The sequence below is a fragment of the Myripristis murdjan genome, chromosome 11, assembly GCF_902150065.1.
Source record: "Myripristis murdjan chromosome 11, fMyrMur1.1, whole genome shotgun sequence".
Lineage (NCBI taxonomy): Eukaryota > Metazoa > Chordata > Actinopteri > Holocentriformes > Holocentridae > Myripristis > Myripristis murdjan.
Genome location: NC_043990.1, coordinates 30636599 through 30648237, shown reverse-complemented (window position 1 = coordinate 30648237; position 11639 = coordinate 30636599). Strand labels below are relative to the sequence as shown.

Here is an 11639-nt window from a genome sequence, read left to right as displayed (position 1 = left end):
ACAGAATAAGGACAGTTGTCATCATTCCAGATGAAGCGGCCCTGTCACAGATGTCAGTCCAACAGCCAGTAACAAAGCTGGCATATTTAAATTGTTACAATATTGTGCTATAAGAATAATTAAAAGAAAATGTTGCATAACACACTAAATTCAGTTTAATATGCATTTTATTAGTATATCAGGGCTTTTTGTTTTTTAAATAAAAGTTTGTTTTTGTTTTGTCGAGATTTTTAGAAAAGCTTGAAGGAGAAAACAAGATGCTCTGTATTCCATTAATGTTTAAAATAACAGTAGTGTTTGAATATGTCCTTTATTAAATGTTATAAATACAGTGTCTTCTACGTATTGGGCATTATAATGATATGTGGCATTTGAATTAAATAAAAATTAAGACAAAATCAGAAGCAGTATTTTTAAGGTGAAAAAAAAAAAATAAATAAACATCCAACATCATGCAAGCCCATTTTAATATTGCAAGCCAAGAATCTTGCCAAAACATTCCTCAAATCCATGGCTTTATATATGACAGCTGGTAATCAGCTGATCTAACATGGGTGTCAGCTGATAAGAATTGGCTGCAGCATTCAAAAAAAATCTCTCCAGATCAGATCCCCCAGTTTCCCCCAGGCTGAAGCTGCTTCATTTGTCTCCTACAGTTGCAAGATGGCGAGGTCAAAACCGGTTCCCAGGACACAAAGGAAAGGGGCAAGTGAAGGAAAGCAGGAGACATTTAAGGGTCATGGGACGCACCCATGGCATACTATGGGAAAGTATGTATACCAAAAAGTGACCAAGAGGGCCTTTCCCTGTAATCCCAAAAACTCACATTTGTCAAACAGTTCTCTCATGTTATCCCTTAGTCTCTGTTCATGATTAAACAACTTTACTAGATCTCATTGACTATGGGCCAGTGAGACAACCACTGGGAAACACTGCAGTGAAAAACAATTACAAGCAGCTTTTAAACAAGATTTTTCTAGCATTGTTGCCTCTCACATACTAACTGCATTGCTTTGTTGGGTGACATATAATTGCCTCTCCCTCAAGAAATTATTTAAAATGTCTTTTAGTGACTCATTATCAATGTTGCATACATTACACAACCAAGTACCTAACATTAGAGAAGCCATGCTGCAAGCCAAGGCTGACACACATATAGAACTGAACTTGCCTTTCACTTGATACTTAAGACTAGAAAAAAAAATCTTTTTAACAGCATTGTATCTTGAGTACTGAGGAGTCATTTGAAAAGGACAAACCAAAGATGTAGCACTGATTGTCAGTCCCTTACCTCATTCTGCAGATGCCACTGTTTGCTAATCTCTGCTCGCCAGATACTAATGCATTGGGTATATTAGCTAATGGACATCAACAACTTGGTGCCAGTGCAAATGATCCCTGCTGCATCTTGATTCAATGGACCTATTCATTACAGAAATCTCCTTTTCCTAATACTGCTCTATTTTTGCTGGCAGTGCAATGAAAATCCTGACAAATCAGCTAGGTAGGGTGGAACAGGAGATGATGCCCAGCAAAATGTTAGCCAGCAACGGCACCATGGGCTGTAAATGATGTACCTTACTCTCTTCATGTCCACCTCCATGCTCTCCTACAGCCATGTACTATTCTACCTCCATGTATTTTGGCAACAGAGGGCCTGAGGTCCAGTCTGGTAGCTTTACAAGCTGTTAGGAGCCCAGAAGCCATCTTGTAAACGATCAATTAAATGAAAAGAGATCACGAGGGCCTGCATACCTGCCTGGAAGGAACGATAAAATCTAATAAGGAGGGAAAAAGTTGAACTGTGCAGGGGGTTCTGCTGAGGATAATTGCAGCTGGGGAATTCCCAGCTGCAATTATCCTGACTCAAGCCCATTGCATCTTTTTTGCTTTGAAAGGTATCTGAACACAGCCTCAGGCTGTAACTTATCCCTTTGAAAACCTCTCAAAATATATAAAAAATAAATGTAACAAAAAATCCCCAAAAATACTTAAACTAAGAAATGAAGTTGTTTATTTTTGCAAAATTTTGGGTCATTGTCAAGCAATTTTATTTATTTTTATTTATTTTATTTTTGTCTTTTACCTTTTTCCACATAATTTTGTGTCAATTTCGATGTTTGTTTTCTTGCAATCTATTTTAAAATTTTTTGCTGAATTTGTTTAATTTTTATTTTTTACTTATTTATTTTTATTTTCTTGTAAGTTAATGTTAAATCTGTAATGTTTTGAAAGAAATCAAATTATTGCTCTGGTTTCAAAGGGTTTGTACATATACACAAAAGTAACAAAAGCCTGTTGATTTATTTATGCGGGGAAAAAAAGGCTTGAGAACACATCACATTTGAAATGATATCCCAGCATCAGGTAATAGAATGTGCAGTCCTGACCTGCTATAATTGATCCTTAACTGCTCCACATCCCAGCTGGGCCTCAGCCTGAGAAATATGGATGAATTGCAAAGTCCCTATCTATTGAGGAATGGGACTGTCAGTAGTGAGCACTGAGATATGACTATGCTGCATATATGCCAGGTAACATAACCTTGACAAGTTGATAAATGAAACAGCGGCAAAGAAAAGTGGCTTTCACATTGCCTTATATTTGAAACACAGGCATGGCAACGCTGTTAAATTTGGTGGTCTACACAGGGCGAGACACAGCCATTGATTGTTCTGTCAGACTGCTGATATTGCTTGGTATACATTTAGAACACAAACTGTCACATACACCATACAAAACAGGCAGCACAGACAAAAGAAAAAGAGAGTAAGACTGGTTTAAAACACGGTGGACTCCTCTCTACATCTGCAGTGGGTGGGGTGAAGAAAGACAGGGGGTCCCTTGTGAGTCTTAATTCATGTTCTCTTACCTCTATGACAGACCCACACATTCGGACATGCAATAACTAATAATCCCTATACATCAAACTGAAAAAGCCATCTGCCTTGTCCTATATTCACTCAAATTAATTTAACTGGGAGCAGGGACTCTAACCCTAACCCTCATAAATGCGGGGAGCATTCTGGGACTTTGAAAGAGACAACAGGAGAACAGAGGATGGAGTCGCCTCACCTTCATAACTAGCTAATACTATCATAAACAGGAGAAGGAAAACACACAGACACTAAATTCTCCTGATGAGAAATTAAAGGGATGGTTCAACCATTGAACTAAATATCGGTCATGAACTACTCACCTCCTGGACTGTACAAACTCGGATTTTTATACAGCCAACATAGACTTTAGACTTTTGTTAGCATAACACCAAACGAGCTTTTTTTTCTCTCCAAACTGAAGAGAATTCTTTCCTACAGAGCCATTGTAGGGTCAGGATGAGATTTTTTTTTTTTTTTTTGGCGTTGGCTTGCAATAGTTTGCATTACCTCACAATATGTTTTGGGTTCTCTCACAAGAAATTTGGTGCGCTCTTGTAATAGTTTTGCATTGTCTCGCAATACTTCTGCGTTGCCTCACAATACTTTTCTACTTTCGCTCCCTCTAAGCCATATGTCTGTTTCTGCTATGCAGTATGGCATCCAAGTACAAATCAGCTCACTGACTTTGAACTAGGCATTAATTCTGCTGATATAGTCCTACTGCTCAGTAGGCACGGTTATGTGGTTAGTGAAAGTAAACTTAGATGCATTCTCAGATCAAGAGACCTATGAGCTGTGAGCAGCTGAGCGGAAACAGTATACAGCTCAGAGGGAATGGAACAGAAGTAGAAAAGTATTGTGAGGTAACGCAAAATTTATTGCAAGAGAATGCAACATTTATTGCCAAAGAATGCAAGACATATTGCGAGGGAGAGCACAAGTTATTGTGAGGTAACACACACACACACACACACACAAAAAATCTCACCATGACCCTTTGATAGCTCCATAATTGCCAGATCAATGTCCACTAAAGTTCAGGAAACTAAGAATTCTTAGTGGTGGTTTACTGTTAAAGCATCGTAGACAGGAACCCTCCCCTCGGCTGAAATCTCCAGATTCTCTGCTGGTGGCGGCAGCAAACTCCCTTCACACTGTAGGGGTGGGCGATATGAAAAAAATCTTCTATCACGATATGGACCATTTTATATCACGATAACGATAAACCACGATATAGTTTTTCATATAACTTGAAAACGTACTATACAACATACCGTATTCATCTGAATATATGACTATATTTTTTCCATTGAAAATGCCCTAAAAAACGCCCTGTCTAATATTGGGGGTCTAAGCAAATACACATATTGTACTTGCATATGCAAACCAGTAGGTAGGCTCGCCTGATGCCGCGATTACCGGCGAATGGCCGCATTGAGCCGTCAATAATCAACCATGTTGTCTGTCATTGTCTGTTGTGCTGCTGCAGCCGCGTATGAACAAAAGCAGACCTGACCGGGTGGGCGCCGCACCGGTCAGTATCAGGCGGGCCAGCCGCGGCACCGGCCAGCATCAGGCGAGCCGGGCGAGCCGGCCGCTCACCTGTCGGATCCGGCAGACCTGACCAGTTGGGCGCGGTACCGACCCAGTTCAATTTAGGCTTCCTGGGGCTCTGTCGGTGTCGGTTGCGATTGCGAGAATGATGCATTTTCTAAGCCTTCTTCCTCCTCCATGTTTTCATGTCTCTGCTCGCCCGCGTGTGTTGCTGTGTGTTGTATTCCCGCATGTGTGGTACCACGTGAATAACATACAGCAGCGTAGTGTCGCAAAACCAGAAATGGAAAGTCCACAGAATGGTATCTTCTTTGCGAAAATTTTTTTTTATTCTTGTTTGTTTCATAATCTGAGTGCATATTGGCGACCAGTGACAACAATAATACATTCACAGTAGCCTACACTGTGAAAATTCGCTTGAATTGATAAAATGGCGATAGAAATGATAGAAGAGAAATGACGGGATGGACATTTTTCTATCTTACCTGCGATATATATCGTCATATCGCCCACCACTACTTCACAGCAATGAAGAATTCTGAGGCTCTCTGTCTTCATGCAGCCTCATCTATCTGATAAACTTACTTCTCAGTATATTCACGTTCAAATAAAGATTAATGTATAGTTCTGCATAGAAGTCTTACCATCGTGGTGTACACCACTAAATCCCCCTACATCCTTAAAAAAATTCTGGTGGATATCAATAGTTTTATGTGTTTTATATTGCTGTTAGTCAAGTCAGTCAAGTGCATTGAAACCCTAGCTAGCACTGTGCACTGTGACGCATTTGGTTATCATAGCTTTGATTGAACATTTGCTTGGCAGGAAACTTACATAAGTTTAAATTCTCGCCACTCACCAGGCTGCCTCTGTGTGATGCCAGTCTTTTGGCAATGGCTGCCATTCAACTGCTGTCTGCGGTGGACAGTGTTTTACATCACCAAATGCTCAACTGTGCTGGTTGCAGCAGCATCATATATTATGTTTAATTTGCATATCGTTGCATGTATCTTTGCATATATCTCTGCATACATCTTTGCATAGACGTTGATAGGTTCTATTCATTTGTGATGTCACAAATTGTGCTTGTACATGCCTGGCACAATACTAGATATCAGGAAAGTAAGGCCAGGCCTTTCTCCTTCAGTGGAGGGATGTGAACACAATTTGAACACGATTTGGTGCCGATACCAAGCTGCAAAGTCAAAGTCAAGCTTCAAAGAGCATTAAAAGAAAGCCATTTTTGACTAAAGAGGGTCTGTAATACTGCACCAATGAAAGACAGATAAACATGGAAGAAATACTGTTCACATTCTTATCCAAAGAATGTAAACAGTATGTCCAAAGCAATGTTTTGGGATATTTCTTACCATGAATTTAGTGAACTCTTGCAGTATGAATAATTTGGGGATGAGTTGGCAGCAACAGAACGTATTTGCAGACATCCTCAGTTCTAGCCAGTTGAAGAGAGACGTCAACTGGCAACATGACCAGCGCAAAACACAGAGGCAGCACAAAGTGGTCTAACAGACCAATCACTGTCTTTGCAATCTTACACTGCATGGTTTCATTTTTGGAGAGGTGCATGTAAGCTACAGTGGCAGCCTCTGTGGGCCACTGGAACCAATGTCAGCATTTTGACACTTAAGTATAAAACGACCATATGTAAGGCTATGCCAAATATTACGATTCAGAGGAGGAATTACAACTATCCAACACGTTTTTCTCCCAATGATAGCAAGTTGTGTTTGCAGAACATTATAAAGGTGGGTGTTTCAACCAAAAATGAAAAACTTGTGGTTTGTTGCAATGCATAATTTGGGTAAACGGAATTAAATGGGCCAAACATTCAAAATCACTGGTATGGTCTTTTAACTTTTATCAATCTAGAAAAAGTTAGCCACTATTTACCTCATTAGTGTGGAATAAAAATGATCCAGTGTTGTGCTAACAAACCCAGGTTTCTACTGTCAAAGAGGTGAGTAGCTGGTGACTGAAATTTAGTTTTAGGGGTGTACCATCCTTTAAACTATCATTCATTCTGACACATAAACTAACACAGCTATCATTCTGCATTACTATTAAGATGTGACATACTGTACATCGCTACCATGCAATGCATTTAAACAATGGGACCTGGGGTAAAAGAAGTCCCACTTTTATATACTAGTTGCATCTGTCAAAAGCTTTCAGCACTTTATGGGCTCAGAAGTCCAGGTAGTTTGGTTTTAAATTGATCGCACAGTGATAACAGTCCCTCATCTTTTGCATCCTCCCATATCTCTAATTGGGTTGTGCTCACTGTGGCCTGGAAACAAGCAAACCCTTTTTGCAGAGAGAGACAAGTTGATTCCTTGCATTACTGTCAACCAAAACGGCAAAAGTACAGACAGTCAAATTGCTTTGCTCATCTATAACAGGATAGGGTCTGTGTACTGTTCTTCCCCTTCAGAAAAATATAAAGCATTTGCCAAATCAATCCAACTACAAACCATAACCTCAGTTTTTGCAATGTGCATCCATATCCAATAGAAGATTGGAAAACAAGCTCAACTTCTGTAGTGTCACGCTGGAAGATTCTTGCTGAGAAAATAGTTCAGAATGCTACATAGCTTGGCTTTTGCAATTAAGATTGCTCTCTGCGTCAGACTGAATTCAGAAAATATAGTGCACAATTAGGGATCCAGACAAAAAAAAATCATTGGTTGGCAATGCAGCTCCTTCCAGAAGCATCCTTCTGTGATAATACGGTTTGACACATTGGGACTGTGAAGCTAAGGGAGCCATCACTGGAAAGGCCCTGAGCCAAAACTCTTATCCCACAGAGAACACTGCTGCTCCATCTGGTCCAGCAGTTTGTCCACAGAGTCCTCTTTATTCTCCAGCTTCAGGTACCTCCTTCCACCGCCCAAGTCTAGCCGGGGCCAGCTTCGATGAGTCTGCTCCTCAACAGCATCCACAACCTGCCCAGGCATATTCACACAAACCTGTGAACTGGGGTCTCCCCTCGTAACCTTGGGTTGATTCCTTTGACCCTCCTCACCTGGTCTCTGGAGTCCTTCTTCAAGGCATAAAACAATCGGTGCTGTGTGAGTGTTAGTCCTGTAGCTCATACTGTGGCAGCGCCTGGGCTGGGTTGCTGGGATGTCCCAATCATCTCCACCCAGAGTGGACATGGAGCTGGCTGACACCAAGCTGTTTTGGAGCTTGAAAAGGGAGGCAGACTTGGGGTTGAAGCTGACACTCCCTCCTTGCTCTGTGTCAGACTGTGTGTTTAAGTCTGTCTTGCTGGAATTGCATGAGTTGGACTTTGAGGAGTGGAGGGAGGGAGGGGGGGCTGACTCCTGGTGGTGGAGGGCCTCTGTTCGCAGGATGGCCTGTTGGTAGATGCCCTCCACCCTGTTCTCCTGCTGTCTGGAGTCTCTAGTCTGCAGCAGGGGCTCAGAGCTGGCCAGCTGCTGCAGACACAGGATGTTCAGATGGGCAGCTGGTAAACTGCTCACCCACTGGTAGTGTTTGGCCATTGAGTTGGCTGCTGCTATTTCTTTGAGATCCGCAGAAGGCACAGCCGCTGACACAGAACAGATAACACTGCGCATCTGAGCCAGCAGCATTTGAGTCTCCCTGTCCCGGTTCTCATACAGAACCGTGTTGGCACAGATGAGGATGAAGAGCCCCACTCCCATGATGACAGGGCCCAGCAGCTTCATGCGCTCACTATGAACAAGACTGGCTGTTGACAGGAGGCCCTTGGCTCCCAGACTCCAGCTAGAAGCCTGCAGGTCAGAGATGCCCTCCCCCTCTGCAGGTCCCAGCACGGATGATTGTGACATCCTGTATGGCCAGTATCCTGCCACGGCCAGAGCAGTGCCAACAACCACCACGATCACCCCCAGCACCAGGAAGGCGCCAGGCATGGAGCGGATGCGCAGCTTGCCTTGGATCACCCCGTCTTTCTTCTTTCTGCTGCGTAAGCTGAAACGAGACTTCTGTTGGCGCGAGGGTGAAGTCGGCGTGGTGCCTCGGGCTTTCTGGGTCTTCATGGCGAGGGTCAGTACAGAGCCTCTGCTCCCAGTCACACCCTACCAGAGGACTGTTGGATTGGTGGAAAATTCAGAGTTAATGATATGAAAATAATGGTGAATTTACATATACCTATTCAAATTACGTATTCAAAGCCAAGGCCTGTGGTATGATCATGATTGCAGTAACAATAATAGGCCTAATTGCTGTAATAGTAATTCAACTCTGTAGCACCATAATACTTTATTTGCAGCCATGTACTGTCACACATTTCACTTTTAGCAAAAACTTGCAGGTCCTGTGATTTGGATATTACACTTGGCCGTATTGTGATTTTAATAATATTTCTTTTAATTTTTCAGTCCTACTGCTTTTATTTATTTCATTACAAGAGTCTGATGGAGTGATACAATCAAATGCTCTCCAATTGAAATTGATGTTTGTGCCATCAAGATGAAGACCTCATTGTGTGCCTGCAATTGATCTATTTCACTTTTACTGACCTTTGTTACCTTTTTATATGCAGCTGTTTTGCATGTACAGCCTTTTCCAGTGTTAATTACCATTTAAAAAATGTGTGATGAAAAAAGGTGGCTCCGTGTTTGCACAGAGGTTGTAAATTCAAAAAGGTACAAACAATATGTAAAGAAACTCCCCTTGAGTTCCCACATGGCTGTAAACAAAATGCAATGGATTGGAAAAACACTCTGAATGCAATTACTGTGAGGTTCTGAGCACGTCACAGCAACTGTGAAATGCCTTTTTTGCCATGCTGTCTGTCAGACTGCACGCAGCCAAGACATTTCTCCTTCGTAGCCGTGTAAATATTCATGTACAGATGGGCTCAGGACCAATCATGGTTACCCTCATCAAAGCTCTTTAGATATGGTCTCTGGTCTTCTTGGTTGGATGGGGAACAAGGTTTGACACAAATGTCTACTATGACTACTTTTTTGGTTCATAAAATAGTGTCTGTATAGATGCAGCAAAATTAATCTATAAATTGTAAAACAAAACAGATCCTTATACAGAAAAGAATGAACTGAAACACCAGTATAATGTTTCCTTTTACAAAAATGTAGGTAATTTACTCATGAATACATTTTGAATATATGTCCAGATAAGAAACTGGCTAGGAGTCTGGCTAGGAGTTTACCAATGGCTGTGTGTTGAACAGAGAAAAAAAATAGATATATTACACTATTCACACCACCTAAAACAATTTGAAATCTAAATGGCTTTTCCTTTTGGGATTGCCATGAAAAAACAACATGCCCACTACAAGAGAAATTACTAGGATGACCATTTCAGCAAGGACTTAAAATCCAAACAACACACAAGTTTGTTTACAACAAGCCCAGCCTTAAAACACTTGCCTGATCCAAGATAATGACAAGAAAAGTCTACATCCATGTTATTAAAATATTACTATAAACACTGTCCAAAACAGTAAAGTTTGTTAGTCAGTAGCAGACTTTTCATCAGGAGCTGCAGTCTTGTGTGTGAGCAGCCCTATCAGGCTTCACAGTCTGTGATAAGGTCCCACCATACCGTTCATGTGCTGCTTTTTCCAGCCACTTCAAACAGCACAGGATGATGGACTGGGGCCAAATACTCATGGGAAGCCACAAGTTGTGCTTCATGAGGCAAGTAGACACTGTATATGGGAATAATACACTATGATACACTCAACCTTTAAGTGAACAGGTCACTCTGGTGAGGGAAGGGTGGAACCATCCTCAAATTGATCCAATTCTATAAAATGTATAAAACATATAAAAAATGCCTCTAGGCCAATGTTCTCTTTTCTGTCAACGCAAAATTGTGCATGCAAAACCACGAATACTAGAGAGCTGTTTCGTATTGTTTGTGTGTGTGTGTGTGTGTGTGTGTGTGTGTGTATATACACACACACACACACACACACACACACACACATCGATCTATCTATCTATCTATATCTATATAGATATAGATATATATATGTATGTATGTATGTATATACGTGTGTGTATGTGTGTGTATGTGTGTCTGCCTGTGTGTGTGTGTCTGCCTGTGTGTGTGTGTGTGTGTGTGTGTGTGTATGTGTGTAAAACCTAACATTACGTAGGGTAACCAATCTACTGCAATTAGCTGTTTGTCTTTACCTTATCGAAGGCCGGTCATGCCTCACCGGACGATCTCCCAAAAATCTGCTGTATGGAAACTACAGACAGGAATTTGATACCAACCAATGAGATGACTGACTGAGCCTAATGCTGCATTCCTCTACTTCCAATCCAACACAGCACAACAGCCTGTAACACAGCACAAATGTACCAGACCAAACAGACACCCTCAGCTGGTCACTTACAAAACGTGCACAATATGGTCACCCCCAAAAATGCGTTAATGAGCTGTCGCCGCTGCTACTCAAGTGTTTACACTGCAGCCTGAGGTGGAAAACTGGCGAAGCCTCTACACGCTGTTGAGCAGCCGAGGAAAATACTCGGAATTCATTTCACACAATCCTCGGCTAACTTAAAACCACCGGTGAGCGGTGATTGTTGACTTGACCGGTCATGCATTGTCCACTTTTGGAGACTTGCCTGTATATTTCTGGGATCCTGTTGCAGCTTCTTCATAGTTTGAGGGCACATAACATCCAGACAATGTGATGTTCATTCTGTCCAGGCTGTCCAGTCCTCCTGAATCCAACAGAAAAGCCTACTCCATCACATGGAACACAGGAGACTGGAAAATGTCCTCTCCCGTTTCCTCTACAACTCCTCTGGAACCGTGTGAAGGACGCCTGTCGAGATGAAGCCCACTAACATGTTGCTGTGAAGTCAGAAACGCAGCCAAGCCCGTTGCCTTTGCTCCACTAAACTACCCCAGCGGTCCTCAGCCGCCTCAGCGCCTCTCAGCACCGTCAAGTCTGCGGCAAAAAACAAAACTTCCGCTTGGAAAACCAGCCTGTTCTTCAAAGTAAAAGTACTCATGAGGCCCACTCTGTATTCAAGCTTTTAATGTCAAACTAGTGTTGCATTTACTTGAGGAAAAAATATTGCCTGATTTTTATGAATTAATGAGATAATTATCTTATAATTATTCTGAGACAAGTTTTCATGGAAACCTGCCATGTTTTTCTGAATTCATTACAGTTATTCTGACATAATTATCTGGGTTCTGTCTCAATCTTCT

General features: G+C 41.7%; 1 protein-coding gene across 1 annotated transcript; it reads right to left on the bottom strand.

Moving 5' to 3' along the window:
- Window positions 1–4507: 4507 nt before the first annotated feature.
- Window positions 4508–11327, bottom strand: tmem200b (transmembrane protein 200B). The gene is made up of 2 exons (XM_030063253.1): window positions 11045–11327; window positions 4508–8526 (listed from the first exon to the last, which is right to left on the bottom strand). The coding sequence occupies exon 2, from the start codon at window positions 8474–8476 to the stop codon at window positions 7220–7222; it is 1257 nt and encodes a 418-aa protein (XP_029919113.1). The 5' UTR covers window positions 8477–8526; window positions 11045–11327; the 3' UTR covers window positions 4508–7219.
- Between the last annotated feature and the right edge of the window lie 312 nt (window positions 11328–11639).

Bases quoted from the DNA above. Each gene is read 5' to 3' on its own strand.
- tmem200b (XM_030063253.1), bottom strand. From the start codon at position 8,476: ATGAAGACCCAGAAAGCCCGAGGCACCACGCCGACTTCACCCTCGCGC.